Raw genomic sequence first — 17697 nt, forward strand, 5'->3', positions numbered from 1 at the left:
TGTAATAAATAGGCAAATGTTTGTCCGTTCAAATAGTTATAAATGGAATTGTAATCCACAGTACAAAATTTATAGGACATCCAATACTTTAATTTTTTCTTAAAACCTAGTACAATGCCAGTTTTTCACAAGTATTCAACAGGTAGATTGTTAGACAAATTTGAGCGAGATCACATATAATGATTATGTGCCATCAAAGTCATGTTTGACTCCTAGCAAATACAAAGATGGATATCAGGAATAATGCAGCATAATAATTCTTCAACTCAGCAGTTTATAACATAAAGGCAAAGCAAAAGTAGATTTTCCCCAGTTCCGAGAGAAGCCTAGTTCTATTTTAAAAACGTACTGGAACTCATAGGTTCACTTAGGAGGCAGAGAGCAATTTTTTTAAAAAATGATTTGCAGTTGAAGATTGAACCTTGATTTTGTAGCAGTATTCTTTCTAGAATAATAACTGCAGAGTTGATTATGGCATTAAGATTCAAAGTGCTAGGATGACATTATGAGAAATTAGCTGGTATGTTAAAGATCTCTAAATTGAGCAAAGTTAAGTCTTACTTCTAAATTAGGCATGCTATGACACATTGTTGTTCATGTAGAGGTATTATACAACACAGGAAATTTGCACCTAGCAACTTAGATGAAAACGTCATAGTCAAGAAAACCAGTGTAGATATTTGAAATAGATTAGATCCTTGTTAAAGAGGTTTGAAAGGGATGCCACTTTTCAAACTGTTGTCCTTTTATCATGCCTCTGCAGGGAAACCAGTAAAGTTGGAGCATGGGCAGAAATTAATGTGCAGCTTTTTTTTCTGTGCAGCAATTGCTTCTTGTGGTTTGAGAAGCAGCAGTGCTTGCTATAGAAGAGGACTTATAAACTGTTTAAATTCTGTGCCCCCTATGTAAATGCTGAATTTTAAGGGGCAAAAGAAAGGGAAGTGTTCTCCTTAAAGACTCTGAACTCAATGGTTCCATCAGGAACACTCAGTTTAAAGGGACAAAGAGAGGCCGAGAAAAGAAAGATATCTGGCTAAGCCTTACAGACAAGGAAAGTCCTGAAAATCCAGTATATACTACCAATATGTTACAAATATGTTTAGTCGCCTTGGGAGCAATTTCATTTATTGAATTTCATTCTCCTTTTGCAAGCATGTAATTGTTGCTCTGGAGGCAAAGTTAAACCCAAGAAACATGCCATTAACAACTTCTGTGTGATACTAAGTCTAATTAAGAATTCTCCAATTATTAGAAAAGAAAAGAGGATTTGAACCCTGCTGGATATGATCAAAGGTTCTCTTGATTAGGCTTCCGGTTTGATTTCCGTCGCCACCAGATGGTCCTTTGAGACCGCCAGCCCCGTCGCTCGTAAAGAGCCGCCTTTACATCTGAAAGGCGGCTCGAAAAACTCCATTTCCATAAGGAAATGTGAGATAGAGCAGGTGAGGGTAGGTAGAACCCTCTGCGAAGTCCCCAGAGTTTTTCCTTTACTCTTGGGGACGAAGCAGGATGAGGCTCCCTATTTCCCTCGCCGCTGCTCCGGGCTTCGGGAGATCTCTGCCTCTTGCAGAGCCAGGTGACGAGATCAAGCCTTTCAATGAAAACAACAGATTACTTAATTAAAGAGGATGAGATCTGGACTTGGGACCCTAAATTGCAAGTATTTTTAATGATTTTATAAGCGTTTCTAAGCGAAGGAAAAAAAAAGCTTAAAATGGCGACCGCTGAGGCTTGAGAAGTAGCCGAAAGTGAAAGTCCTTCTGTAACAAGTTACAAAGTAGCGGAGCAAACAGTGCTGGCTAGAATAGAGAAAAGAAAAAATTTCTATTCTAAGTTTCTTTTTTTTTTTCTTGGAGATCTGATATTGATCTTGTTGGAGAGAAGTCCTCTTTCTTCAAAAAGAGTTTGTCTGTGTGGCAGGATGGCGTTAAAATTAACAAAGCCAGACAAACAAGCAGCGGGGGGGGGGGGGGGTTCCCCCATTTATAATTATGTGAGCAAGTTTCGAGTTTACAGACTCAGAAGGATGGTTTTAATTTAAAAGAATTTGTTTTGAAGGAAATGGCAAGACATGACGAGATTGTGAACCAGAATTTTGAAAAATTCAAGCAGGAAATTAAAGAATTCATACAATTAAAGTATGATAACCTACAAAGAAAGATTGTAACAGTGACTAATGCTTTTTCAGAAATAGTTATAAAGATGGATACAAATATCAAGTTATTAGAGTCTAAAATGGAGGAAGTTGATAAGATTTATAATTTGAACAACAAAATACAAAGAATGGAAAATGAATTGATAAATATTCAAGACAATAGTTCTGAAGTAAAGTCTAAAAAGGAAGCTGATCACGAGACTTATAATACAGAAAATATAAAACAAGGGATTGAAAGAGAAGTTACAATGATGCAATACAGGCTCACAGAATTTGCGGTTAGAATGAGAGGGTTACAGGAAAACAATAGAGATGATTTAAGAAAAATATCTGCTGAAGTTTTGGCTGGGATTTTAAAGATTCATCCAGAGGAGGTATCTTGTAAGATCGACAAGGCCTATAGAGTAAATTCTTGGATTGCAAAGCAAAGGCAATTGCCTAGAGATGTGGTGATTTATTTTACAGATAAAGAAATAAGAAATGATATTGTGCAAAAATCTTTTAATTCTACTCTACAATTGTATGGAAGAAAGATTTGGATATATAAAGAGTTGCCGCCCAAGATATTAAAAGATAGAAAGAAATTCGGATTTTTGGTGACTGAGCTAAACAAACAAAACATCTCATTCAGGTGGGATGTCCCAGTTGGCATAATATTGAGATATCAAGGAGAAAGATATCAACTAAACTCTGTTGAAAAAGCGGAAGAATTTTACTATAAGGTTCTTAAAATGGGTTCAACTTCTTCATGTATAATACATGAGTGGAATAAAGAAAAGCAAAATCAACAAGAGATAGAAATTCAGGATAAGCAGAAAGAGATGGAAGTAATGGAAAAACAACAAGTTACAGAGGACTTTGTAGATGAGCAGCTTCTGGATTCTCCTTCAGAGGTTACAGCTGGACTATTTATAAATACAAGAGAGGCAGCTTTGGATTCTAATGTGATGATTCATCAAGTTACAGACCAGCATAGAAATCAATCAGTTGATATACAACTTAAAGAAAAGAAACCAGAATGGAGACTTAACCCACAAAAGCAAAACCAACAAGATCAAGTTATAGATCAGCATGAAAACCAAATAGTTGATATACAATTTATAGAAAGGAAATCAGGATGGAGATCTAACCCACAAAAAGTCAAGAAAAGAAGAAGCAGGTCTTACAAAAACAAAAAACTTTTAAACTAAACAACAGTGTGATGCCAGTTATCTAAGAGATGATTGAATATATGAAAAGATAGCTGAGGCAAAGTATTGATTTATATTATCCTGAGGACAGTGACAGACCTCTGCAGTGCTGTACTTTTGGGATGTGAAAAGGGCCTTAAACTGAATGGATTGGAATTATCTATTTTGGATTCTTTGATAAATGTATTACGTTTATGTTGAGCTACAAGGCAAGAGAGTTACGGGATTGGGGCACGCAGAAGATCTGGTTGTTACCCTATTACGGTGGTTGGAATTAATAATTTAGATGAAAGACACTACTATAGACACTATATGGAATACAAATATAAAGTCACTCGGGTGGTTGTTTTTTATATATCAAGACATCTATTGTTGATGGGGGCAGATGTAATTGAAGATACCGAACATACTGTTGGAATTAGGATGTGATGTTACCCTAATATGGGTGATGGAGTTAACAATCCAGCTGAAAGACACTACAGAAGATATTATATGGAATACAAGTTTAAAGTCATATGAGGATTTTATTTATATAAGGGAATACTTCTTAGTGGTGTGGGCAGAAGAATAAAGAGATCAAGAACTATTATGTATGGTAGTTTTGTAGGAATGTGGGTGGAGATAGGTTAGTTTATTGATGGTTTAGTTGAAAAGGGATATTATGTTATATTAATATATCTATTATGTTTAGATATGAATATATGTAAAAGATTTGAGTTAAGAGATATCTATGGGGGTGGAGGAAATGGGCAGACTATGAGTTGAATAAATGTTAAATTAGGATTTATTATATAGTTTTATAGTGGAAGGTTGCTTTGAAATGTCATATTAATATACAAAAAAGATTTGATTTAAGAGATACATGTATGGGGGAGGAGTAAAAGAGTAGATCATGAGTAAAAATTGTTAAATTGGGGGATATAACAATATTACTATGCTAAATTAGGAGTTATTATATAATGTTATAGTAGAATGTTATTTCGAAATGTATAGTATAAGGGGGATATAATAATATTATTAGAAAGAAAGGGTCAGCATATGGGGATGGAGCAAGGGGATGGTAAAGTATTATATAATCTGTTATGAATTTGGGTTGTACTCTGAAGAAGCCACAGGGGGAGGGGAGGGCGAGAGTGGGTTAGGGAGGAGGGGGGAAAGGGGGAAAATTTGTATTTGAAAAACTTTTTCAATAAAAAAAAAAAAGGTTTTCTTGATTCAATAAATTTGCTTGTCATCACAACCAGTTGCTGCCAGAAGGATCACAATCAGGGCAAATAAGCCAAGATTTCACAGAAGGTTATCAGGATCTAAAAGTTACTGCGATAGATTGGATAAGGATATCAATAGCTGTAGCAGCAATAGCAAAACACCCAACAGGGTCTATTTCAAAGAAATGGTGATATTGATCCTAAGATAACAGATCTCATTCAATTAAGGGCACGTCATTCCTTGCCATACCAAAGAGCTAAAGATATTTCTCTTTTTTGGTTCTTTTGAATTACTCCTGATTCTTGGGAGACTCCCTGGACAAATCCCTGCAATTTTGTTGCCAACATTTTTCAGAGGTGGTTTGCCATTGTCTGCTTCCTAGGGCTGAAAAGAAGTGGCTGGCCCGATGTCACCCAGTTGTGCCTAAGATGGGGATTAGAACGTCTGATCTCCAGATTTCTAGCCTATAGCTGAAATACCAGTTGCTGCACATCAACCTCAAACCCCAGCATTTTCCTCTCTAAAGTGTTCCTACTAACCCTAACCCTAAGGAGAAAGATCTTGGATAATTCAAATGTTTGATTAAAGGAATCAGACCACTGTTGAAACAAGCAAGAATTTTGATTTTTGTACTGAGCAAGGGGATAAATATAAATGCCTAAATGGTTCTTTCCAACTCTGTGTACTTTAGTTGAACATTTTTTGCTATCTTGATCAGCCTACTGCCTATAAACTACACTTGTGCTGGTATTTTCTCCTTTGAATACATCTTCATAGAACAAGTTGAACATCTGATTTGCCAAAAAGATAAGAAACAGGACAAAGAGGCAATCATCTGGAGATAACCCAGGCAATTCTGGGAGTGCTGAGGAAAGAAGAAATTGATGTTGCATTATTATTGTCCTCCTACAAAAGTCTCAGAGCTGGACAGCAATGAGAGCAATAATTTGTATAACAAGAACCTAGCATTTACACAACTGACAAGTTGGCTTTCACTCCATATATAATTATTTTCTTGCTGTTCACAATTTGCCATCTTAAACATCATTTTGTGGTTATAATCAGTTAAACTGCCCTATAACTACTACTATTCATCTCTCTAAACCAGGGGTGTCAAACTCGCGTCATCACATCATCAAGTGACGTATCATGACTTTTCCCCCCTTTGCTAAAACAGGGGTGGGCATGGCCACCACATGATGCATTCGACCCGTGGGCCGCGAGTTTGACACCACAGCTCTAAACATTTCTTTACATTTCAAAAGACTATCTTGGTCAATATTACATCTATTATTAGTCCAAAATTGTATCTATAATGGCATCAAAGTAGAAGAGTTATGGGGAAATTTAAAAGAGGACTTAAGGTGATGTCCTGGCAGAAACTATTTAACCGCCTTAAGTTAGTATTAGTTTATTGCGATTAGGATCATCTTATCTATAAAGCAACAACAATATATAATCTTCAGAGAATAAACTTGTACTAGAGGGCTGTTCTGGGGTGGTTGGTCTTCAAGGAAGCAATGCAATTTTCAGTTGAAACTTCTATTTGCTACTCTATCTGCCAACAGCACAAAGAATGCTTTACATTAGCAATTATGTGCAGGTTTCCTGAACTAAACTTATTCCTGGCAAGTTTATGCACGAATGTTTTATGGATCTCTCTCATGCTTAAAATATATGAGATATATATCCATAAAACATACGTGCATAAACAATAATGACTGAAGAGTTTCACAGCAAGAGCAGCATATACAACAATGCACGATTTATAGTCTCCTGCATGCTAATTTTCTGCCAGGAATGTAGAGAATTACATTCCTGCTTCTGGTTTAACTTCTTCCAGGGTGCAGTTTAATAAATTGCATGCAATTTATTCTAGCACAGCAAACAGAAAAATTCAAGCAACCTACACATGCACCCATGGGAAAAATTACGGAATATAAATCATTAACAATTAAAATATGAACAGGATCTCAATAAGTCTATGCTGATAGGGAACGATTAACAAATGTTTCACAGAATGTGGAGATTTGAAGATCTAGCATGAACTTCATTTGGAATCTTGGTCAGGATATAACACCATGGGATGCAAGTAGCTCTTCATAAAAACTTATGAAAGGTCAGGCTGCTAATGCCATTTCATACTGATCTCTTTTCACCTACCTTATCAGTGGGAGCTAATTTAAGCAGGTTTTAGGCAAGTTGTATTTCAGCAACAGATGCTTCTAGATCGTATGTTCTGTGATAAAGTACGGAATGAATTCATTCCGTAAATAAGAATGAGTACATTCTTATGAATCTTTAATTACTGCAACTACCCTTTCCAACAGTTGATTGTCCAGTCGAGACATTCTCTCCCAAAGTAGTTTATTTTTTTTAATTGACTGAACTATGCAAATGTCACCCAAATACCTACATGATTTATTACACAAGAAAAATTCTGCAGCTAACAGAAGTTCATGGTCTAGAATGGACGTTGTCTTACCTGAACGTCCCTTCTGCGTAGCAGAGGGTCCAGCAGTCATTACAGGGTTAACTTGCAGTTTTGGTGATGACTGAGTCTGCAATTTGTGAAGCTCCTCCCACATCCACTGGCTTCCCAGATTTCTGACGAGGGAGATTCTGCAGACCGAATAACTGAGCTGGGAAAAACCACAACAAAGAACAGAAAGAACCCCCACCACCACCACGAAACACAAAGAAGAAGGACTGGATAGGGTGGGGATGACTGCTGGACCCTCTGCTACGCAGAAGGGACATTTAGGTAAGACAACGTCCATTCTACTATAGCGAGGGTCCAGCAGTCATTACAGGGACATGCCAAAGCAGAACCTCTATTGGGGGGACTACCGGTCCGAAAGAGAATCCCCTTGAAGCACCTGCTGCAAAACTTGGCGGCCAAAGGCCTCCTCCGCAGAACCGTATACATCCAACTTATAGTGACAAATAAACGGAGAAGGGGAAGATCATGTGGCTGCCCGGCAAATATCCTCCAGGGATGCCTGAGTGGCCCAGGCCGCGGACGTGGCAGCACTACGAGTGGAATGAGCAGTGATCCGGGAAGGCACTGGCAATGCTTGAGCCTCGTAAGCAGAGGTAATAGTGGCCCTAAGCCACCGACCCAGGATGGGAGAGGAAACCCTCAGACCCATAGAGGAAGGTAAGAAAGAAACAAAGAGACTCTCTGAATGCCTGAACGAAGAAGTCCTCCTAAGGTAAATCTTGAGGGCTCTACGAACATCCAGTGTGTGCCAGGTCCGTTCCCTATGATGAGAAGGGGAGGGATAGAAGTTGGGAAGGATGAGTTCTGAAGCTCTATGGAACGGGGAATTAACCTTAGGGATGAAGGAAGGATCTAATCGGAGAACCACTCGGTCCGAATGGAAGATGCAAAGGTCCGAACGAGAAGAGAGAGCTGTCAATTCAGAGATCCTGCGAGCCGAGATTATGGCAACCAGGAAAACTACCTTATAAGAAAGGAACCGTAAACCCATCCACCTCAAAGGCTCAAAGGGAGGACGGGTGAGGGCAGATCTTTGGGGAGATCCCAGGTAGGGTATCTGTGTAAAGTAGGAGGGCGAAGGTTAGAGGCCCCCCTGAGGAATTGCCTGATGAGTGGACGTCTGGAAAGGGGCAGGGAAGACCCACAAGACAAAATCGAGGCAAGGGCAGACACCTGTCTGCGCAGGGTGCTGGGAGCCAAACTTGAAGATAACCCAACTTGAAGGAACCCCAGGACCTGCTCTTCTGAAGCATCTAAAGCGACCAGGCCAGAGCGAGAGCACCAACGGCAGAAGGACAGCCAGGTGGAGTTGTAAATGTGGTTCGTGGAAGCCTGACAAGATGCCTGAAGGATAGTTATGATGTCAGTCGAGAGACCTCGACTGCGGAAGATTTGCCGCTCAACCTCCATGCGGTTAGTTGAAGCCACTCGATGTCTGGATGTAGAAGATCTCCTTGACTGAGAGCTCTCTTGTCTTGAGGAAGACGCCAAGGAGGAGCCACTGACAGAGCCACCAGGTCCGCGAACCAAAGACGGCGAGGCCAATGGGGGGCGATGATATCAGCTCGGCCTCCTCGATGAGAAGCTTCTGGATGACCTTGGGAAGAATCGCCAATGGTGGAAAGGCATACAGAAGCCCCGGTGGCCAGGGACTCCGAAGGGCGTCTACTGCTTCTGCCCCCTGGTCTGGAAACCGCAAGAAGAACCTGCTCGTCTGATGATTCTTGCTAGAGGCGAACAAGTCAACAGTTGGAGCCCTGAACTGTCGGGAGATCTGGCGGAAGATGGCTGATCGAAGACGCCACTCGCCCTGGTCCACTGTGGCCCGGCGGAGAAGATCTGCTTGCACATTCGCTGCTCCGGAGATGTGGGTGGCTCTGATGGATTCCAGGTGTTTCTCCGACCATAGCCCCAGCAGGTTGGACTCCTCCATCAGATGTCGTGACTGCGTTCCCCCTAAGCAATTCACGTGGGCCTTCGCTGCTACGTTGTCTGTCCTGACTAGAATGTGAGTGCCCTCCAGCTGGTCCTGGAATGCCCTCAGAGCTAAGTGGATGGCTCCAACCATTTGATACCGTTGGATAGATCGGCCTGGCTCCAGCAACCCTGAGCAAACAGGTTCCCCAAGTGTGCACCCCAGCTGAAGAGACTGGCATAGGTGGCCAGGACCAACAGAGGAGGTTCCCTGAAAAAACGTCCTTTGGATAGGGCCGGAGACACCCACCAGGTTAGAGAAAGAAGAACTTTGGGTGATAGCCGAACTAGGGTGTCGGAAGAACTCATGAGGGACCGTTGAAAAGGTAGGAGGAACCACTGCAGAGCCCTGCAATGGAGACGGGCCCAAGGGACGATCCCTATACAGGACACCATCTTCCCGAGAAGCTGCGACAGCCAACGCACTGGAACTGGCTGCCCTAGAGAGACCTGCCCCACCAGGGACCGCAAACTGATCAGGCGCTCTTGTGACAGATAAACCTTGCCCTGGATGGAATCTATTATGGCCCCCAGATGTTGAATACGAGTCATCGATACCAGGTGGCTCTTGGCCTCATTGATCGAGAAACCATGACTTTTCAGGACCTGAATGGTGGTGAGCAGGTCCTGATGCGCTAATTTCTCCGAGCCGGACTGGATCAATAGATTGTCCAGGTAAAACTGGATCTGAATGGGAACCGCTCGGAGGGAGGCCGCTAGCGCTGCCATCAATTTGGTGAACATTTGGGGAGCCGAGGAGAGTCCAAATGGAAGAGCCCGTAATAACAGTAATGATGAGACACCAGACAAAAGCGAAGAAATTTGCGATGGGCCAAACAGATGGGAACGTGAAGATACGCCTCCGTCAGATCGATAGATGTGAGGACGTCTCCCTCCTTGATGGATTCTAGGATGGATTGAAGAGATTGCATTTTGAACCGATGGTAGATTATGCGACGGTTCAGGGACTTCAGGTTGAGAATGGCCCTCCAACCCCCCGATGACTTCTGGACGAAGAACAGGCGGGAGTAGAACCCCTGTCCTCTTTGGTCCACTGGAATCAGTTCAATGGCCCTGATTTGAAGGAAGTGCGCCACCGCCTCCTCCAGTAGAAGCCGTTGAGACCTGTCCCGCGAGAGAGGGACCCAGAGGAATCTTGTGGGCGGGGGTAGATAGAAATTCTAAAGATAGTCCCTGGGAGACCGTCTCCCTGACCCAGGCATCCGAGGTCAACGCCTCCCACTGGCTGGCAAAGAGCACCAGGCGGCCTCCTATGGGAGGGTCGGGCAAAGAGTCAGCGAAACCTGCAGGAAGAACGACCCCTCCCCCCTCTGAAAGATTTGCGACCTTGGCTGCGGAATCCAGTACCCAATTGTCTGTCCTGGGATCTATCTTGCCTGGTAGATTGAAATCTTTGGGACCTGGAGGAAGGAAAACTCGAGGGGGGGTTCCGAAAGGGCCAAAAGGAAGAAGGGGAAGGACGATCTTCTGACCTTCGGGACAACCTAGGCAGGGCCTTCCTCTTATCCTTGGATTCGATAAGCAAGGGCTCAAGAGGAGGACCAAAGAGAAGGTTCCCCGAATATGGGGAAGATGCCAAATGCCACTTATTCTTAGTATCAGCCTGCCATTGGCGAAGCCAAAGGAGGCGGCGAGAGGTGATGCTGGAACCAATGGATTTAGCTGTAAATCTGGAGGCGTTAAGAGTGGCATCTGCAGAATACTCCAGAGCCACTATAATTTTATTGATATCCTGGTGAGCCCTAGTATCAGACAAAGGTAAGCGACCCTGCAGTTGTCTAACCCACATAAGGGTAGCCCTGTTAAAGAAAGAGGCTGCCTGTAATGACCTCTGGAGAAGCCTCACACTGACCGCTGATTCTCCAGACCTGCTGAGTTCAGAGTAAGCCACAGCCAGGAAGCATATGGAGCAACACCCAAGGGACGCCAAATTGGGTCTGCCAGCCTGCAGACCCACTGCAGTAAAAGCGGTCCTCAGCGGAATTGGGCGTGAGCCTGTCTCGCTGGAGAAAGCAGAGCTCAACCAGGTCCCTGGGAGCTCTGCAATCCTGCAAAGAAGTAAAGAAATTAACTACCAAAAGGAATTATTATCTAAATTAAAGAATAATTCCCAGCTCAGCCAAAATAGGTCTAACCAGAACGACTGAGTCTGAGATCTGGGAAGTCAGTGGATGTGGGAGGAGCTTCACAAATTGCAGACTCAGTCATCACCGGAACTGCAAGTTAACCCTGTAATGACTGCTGGACCCTCGCTATAGTAGAATTGCAAAGCTCTTTCCATAGGAGTTTGTTTCATTGTGATAATTTCCCTTTATTCTTTCTATGAGGGATGTTTTTTTTATTTCTAGCACTTGAGCCTAGTTCTCTTGTACTGTCAAATTTATCCCCCTCGTTGTTTCATGGGCTTGGGCTTTCCTTCTAGAGAAGTTCTATAATTAAATCAATCATTTTAATTTGACTGTTACAATCTATTTTAAAGTCAAATATAGACTTGCTTCACATATATTGCTTGATAACAAATGAACTCTGTGGGGCGGTTCTCTTTAATAAGTTGTTTCACTTTTGGCAGAAATCTTTGTTACAAGTTAACCAATAATACATAATGCACACAGATCCTTCATTATTCCGTATCCAGTAAAATATAATTAGCTGGCTTGGGGTATAATTGAAAGCTATGGTTTCATTGAAAGTGGAAGTAATTCATTAAAGCACCGCATATAGTTTAAGAATGGAAAAAGCTGGTTGAAAAATCTATCGATAGTGAGCAAGGCAGCAATTACAGACAAATGAATAACAGGGGTTCGTTTAAATAGGTCAAGGATAGGAGATCTGTAGCATTTCAAAAGTGTCTGTAGCTCTAATGCTACCCAGCCTATAAAATTGAATTAGAAGGAGTTACAGTTCCTCAATTTCTGGAAGCCTATAAGCTTTTATGCAAAACATACAACTACCTACGAATTTTGAAGATTATACTGGGCCCACTTAAGTGTATGGGTGTAGCAAAAAAAATAATAGAATCCATCAATTCTTGGATGATGAATCTTGGATCTTGGAGTCTTAGTGGACAATCATTTAGATATGAGCCAACAGTGTGCTGCAGTTGCCAAAAAAGCCAACACAGTTCTAGGCTGCATAAACAGAGGGATAGAATCAAGATCACGTGAAGTGTTAATACCACTTTATAAAGCCTTGGTAAGGCCACACTTGGAATACTGCATCCAGTTTTGATTGCCACAATGTAAAAAAGATGTGGAGACTCTAGAAAGAGTGCAGAGAAGAGCAACAAAGATGATTAGGGGACTCAAGGATAAAACATATAAAGAACGGTTGTTGGAACTGGATATGTCTAGTTGAATGAAAAGAAGAACTAGGGGTGACATGATAGCAGTGTTCCGATATCTCAGGGGTTGCCACAAAGAAGAGAGAGTCAAACTATTCTCCAAAGCACCTGAGGGTAGAACAAGAAGCAATGGGTGGAAACTAATCAAGGAAAGAAGCAACTTAGAACTAAGGAGAACTTTCCTGACAGTTAGAACAATTAATCAGAGGAACAACTTGCCTCCAGAAGTTGTAAATGCTGCAACACTGGAAGTTTTTGAGATTAGATAGCCATTTGTCTGAAGTGGTGTAGGGTTTCCTGCCTAAGCAGGGGGTTGGACTAGAAGACCTCCAAGGTCCAGGGGTGGGTTCTACTTACCTTTACTACTGGTTCACAATGGGATTGCATGCACGCACTTGCTTCGCTCGCGTGCGCGCCTTGCTTATACAAATGCGCAGAAGCTTCTGCACATGCGCAGATCGTTGATGATGACATCTGGGGCGGTGGGCGGACCCATCATTGCCAAGGTCCCTTCTAACTCTGTTATTCTATTCTATTCTATTCTATTCTATTCTATTCTATTCTATTCTATTCTATTCCATTCCATTCCATTCCATTCCATTCCATTCCATTCCATTCCATTCATTTTTCATCACTGTTCTTGTTATAAGAGAAATTCCCAAATTGTGCACAAGGAAAAATAAATTCAGTTCAACCATCCCCTCAGCAGAAGAGCTCTGAAGTGTGGATATCTCAAATGATTGGACTGTAATATAAAATTATCCATGGCCAACGTTTGTTTTCTTCCAATCTAAAAATACATTCAAGTCTTATTTCTTATTCTTTCACAAGATGTATTCAGTTCAAGAGTGTGTTCTGCTAATTATACTTCAAAAAATAATTACTTTATTATCTTAAGTTAGTTGGTTTAAGTTTCCTGCTTTATAATAAGCAGCTGACATATATAATCAAATCTCATTAAAAAACAAGGAAGGTTATCTCTACCTACTGTGCAATTAAATGTAAAGATGGGTATTCTAATTGACAGGCCTTTTTCCAGATAGGCTTTTTCGCAGCACCTTTAAAATAATTAATTGGTAATGGAGGACATTTTCTTACTTGTGAGAGATGATTGTGGGAGGCAGCTGTTTGTGATCACCAGCCAGGATACACTTCCTAACCTTCAGCAGTGGGATCCAACAGCTTGCTTCAAGAGCTTGAGCACATTCATCAATCACCACAAGATCAAAGTGGTTCTCGGGAAGAAGCTTCAACGGACCATCAGAAGAAGCACCTAATTAAAAACAAGATTAAAAACTATACTGAGCCTTTCAGCACTGCAAAAATGGAAAAGGACTAGTTGTCTTAAAAGATTGTCTTCTGATTCCTTGGTACTTTCCGAGTGTGGTTGTTTGCCTGCAGATGTTTCATTACCTGCTCGGAGAGCACCAAGGACTCCATAATTCAACCCTGATATATATATATAATGACACAATTCTCTCTCCCTCCCTCCCTCCCTCCCTCTCTCTCTCTCTCTCTCTCTCTTTCCCTCCCCCCTCCCCCCTCTCTCTTTATATATATAAAGTGTTTTTCGGTCGAAGCACCTGGTCTACCCCAATATGGGAGGGAGCATACTGTTTCCCTTTCGCCTTTCAGCTCCAATCCAGGAGCCCTCAAGCAGTTGCATTCACGACAAACTATTTTATACCAAATTTATAGTTGCTGATAAAGAAATAAAGGGAGACTAGTATAGATCTATTTCAAGCTATTTAGCTCTCATCAGCTAGCTATACCCTTACTCGGATTCAAATCCAAGTAAGGGTATGGCTAGCTGATGACAGCTAAATAGCTTGAAATAGATCTATACTAGTCTCCCTTTATTTCTTTATCAGCAACTATAAATTTTATATATATATATATATATATATATATATATATATATATATGTATGTATGTATGTATGTATGTATGTATGTATGTATGTATGTATGTATATGTATATAATCATTATTGCCATTCTTCAAGTTGTATGATTTTCAATTACATGCAAATAAAGTTTCCAATGATATCTATTTTCCTTTCCACCAGAACATTCTTCTACTGAATAATAATAGAAATGATGCATTACCTCCTTGAAATCAACAGATTTCAGAAAGCTAAGCAGGGTTGGGTTTGGTTAACAGCTGGATAAGAGACCACCAGCAAATCCCAGAGCTGCAGACTTAATTTAGGAACTCATAAAAATCCCAGAAGACAGACTGGCAGATAGTTGCCAGAAAACACCACAGCCATGGTCATGCCAGTTGCACCCTCCTTGTAAAATTCTACCTTTTTATTCACAACTGTTTATTTGCTATAAGAAATCTATCAGTCAGAAAAAGGGGCAGAAGTAAGAGCTGGCAGATTTACGTGCGGAATGAAAAGAAATTGATCTGCAAGCCTATAATGAAAGAGCTGCCGAGTTTATATCTATGGAACGACTTAGAGCTGCAGTGTGCCCATAACCTTTACCCTTTTCCTTAGCTTGGCAGAACATTCTGTGGACCCAACAGTAGCTCAATCTACATGAATCTTCCATTTCCACAATAGGAAAATAGACAGCAATGGGAAGCCCACAAGGAGGACTTGAATGCAACAGCATCCTCCTGCTCTTTTTCCGACCAACTAATATCCAGAAATATATTGCTTTTGTGTAGTTTTCTTGGCAATGGTATGGAAGCAGCCTGCCCATTAAACTGGCTGACAACAAGGATGCCATCAATGAAGTCGCCTAACAATAAAATCTCCATGAATCATAGGGCCACATGGCCATGTAATAGATAAAAACATAATTTACAAGCAGGGAAAATGAAGTATTGGAAAGAACATATTTATTCTTAAACTTTTGCTTCCTCCTAGACTGGCAATCACAACCCAGCCTCAGAAAGGGATGCTCAAAATGATTTCAACTTATGGAACAAGTAGAAAAGAACAAAAATGAAGACTTGGGATAAAATAAAAATTACAGTTCTCAATATAATAGATTGAATGAGGCAGTGGCAATCTAGTAGAAAAATCGCAGGAATGAGATAAAACTGTTAAGGGAGGTCTGGGACTGATAGAGGTGTCCCATCTTGTTTCTTCTCTTTGCCTGACTAGCTAGGCTGGAATGAAGTAAGGATGTGTGAGTGAATGCGGCATTTAGGGCAGAAAGTAAACAGTAAAAGCTGCAAATCTACATTTGTGTCTAGGTGTCTGAGTTTTTGAATGAAGGACAAATAATACTTGAGATGTCATAATATTCTCCATACAGCCCCTTAGGGGTTCTACACACATAACAGTTTTGAAAGGTAAGAAAAATATTTAATGAATAATCAGTTATACGGGTCTGCGTTTTGAGTTGCAGGTAAAATTACACCAGTCCTGGTTTATTCCACTTTAACCATTCTGGGAAAATCCTAGTGTATTGAACTCAGTTAATTAAAAGCCAGTTCTGTTCCTTGGGTAAAAGCAATTAAGCTCGCCTGCTGAGCATAGCAATAAAGTGACAAGATTGGGTTGCACCAAATAACCTTGCAGAAGGGAGAAGGCAACAATGATTTCTACCTTTAGTTATAAAAACTGGGTAATTGCTGCAAGGGGAGCATGCTTCTAAAAAAAGGCCGGTGGGGGGGAGGAGGAGAGTGGAGAAAGAATCTGCTGCAGAGAAATTGATGATTCAACACTGTAAATCTTCATTCTTACCTGATATCTATGCCACTGATTTCAAACCAATTCATTTGCAGAAAATATGTAACTGTACGTAACATGAACACACATGCAGAGTTTATGCTTATAAAGGAAACAAAAAGATGATTGTAGACACACACACATACATTTGTTCATGCATGCATGAACAAATGGAAAGGTGCTGAGTAATCTATTCCCAATTGCCTTTTAACAAATAAAACAATTTTGCATTTTGCCTCTAAAACCACAATGTTTGAAATTTTGCTTCTGGAAACCAGTGCAAACCAGGTTTCTATGAAAAAGGCTGAAGGGGAAAGGATTCCTATGCTTGTTGTAATAGTCCCTCGTTTTCAGAACACATGTTATTATTTCAAAACCTTGATGGTGGACCTAGTTATTAGACCAAACACCTCAAAACAACCTAAACCAAGACAACTACCAAAAAGTTCTTAAAGTTATTTCAACAGTGGTTGGGAGAAAAGGTTATTCTCAAGTCATCTGAATGGGTATTCATGGCAATTAAAATCCACACAAAACAGGGGACGTGGTTGGAGACCTATCACTTGAGGATAATTCCCTTTCCTGGGCTGGCTGTGATGGACAATGCATGTTGATATTTATCACACTAATTGCAGAGATGGTGTAGGCCTCTGTAGAAGTGACTATCACTTTATATGAAGTATCCTGTCCCTCTGCAAATGAATATGGCCTTTTTTAAGGACATAACTTAGGGTAGGATGAACAGAATAAGACTGAACAACCTCGTCATCAGGCTTTGGCATCTTTCCAGGAGAAGTAAATTAAATTGACAAAGGAGTGAGTATGATTTTATGCCTTCTATAGATTTTTGACTAAAGTACTTCTTTTAAATAAAATCCAGAGCTTGCCTACAATTCTCTGGTATGAGATTTCAGAGCAAAAGGGGAATATAATTTTCAGTAAGAAATTGGAATTGATATTGTGTTCATAAATCAACTTTGTACAATAGACATTTTAATGTGTATTCTTTACACAAAATTATCTGCAAGGTTTCCTGAAAATTATCCTTATGGGATCGGAAACAGTTCCCCAAACATAAATAATTGCAGTCTGGTTGAGTCCTCTCCAAGAGGCTGTACACAGGAGTATGCACTTGGAAACAAAAATAAATTCCCTCCTTTGCTGGTTCAAGGGCTTAATTATTCCTATAAATAATGCATAAATTCCTTTCCTTCATTAAATGGAACAAGAAAACGGGAAGCAATGCTTTGTAAAATGTGAACAACAGTATTTGTCTGCTGTTCAAATTCACATAGTATTGGTTAGTTATCAAATCACCCAATCACAGAATAAAATTTGATCAAAAGAAAAATGATAAATTGGGCAGCAAGATTGGAAACCCAGTTTGGTCTAGTGGTTAAGACTTTAGGCTAGAAAGCAGGAGACCGTGTGTTTAAGTCTCATCTCAGCCATGAAAGCCAGCTGGGTGACTTTAAGACAGTCCCTCTCTCTCTCAACCCAACCCATCTCACAGGCTTGTTGTTGTGGAAAAAATAGAAGGAGGAAGATGCCTTGAGCTACTGGTAAAAATAATAAAGAGAGATTCAAATAAATAAATAATAAATACAGTGCACTGTTT

At 40.7% G+C, this 17697-nt stretch overlaps 1 protein-coding gene across 1 annotated transcript in view; it reads right to left on the reverse strand.

The window, feature by feature from the left end:
* Positions 1-17697, reverse strand: part of IGHMBP2 (immunoglobulin mu DNA binding protein 2) — an 80330-nt gene that overhangs the window by 37523 nt on the left and 25110 nt on the right. The window contains exon 8 of the mRNA XM_070957365.1: positions 13491-13665. Coding sequence (XP_070813466.1) covers positions 13491-13665 — 175 coding nt within the window. The remainder of the gene's footprint in view (positions 1-13490; positions 13666-17697) is intronic.

This window comes from Pituophis catenifer, unplaced genomic scaffold (assembly GCF_029215685.1).
Source record: "Pituophis catenifer annectens isolate HBS135680 unplaced genomic scaffold, rPitCat1.0.hap2 SCAF_1, whole genome shotgun sequence".
In the NCBI taxonomy this organism is placed as follows: domain Eukaryota; kingdom Metazoa; phylum Chordata; class Lepidosauria; order Squamata; family Colubridae; genus Pituophis; species Pituophis catenifer.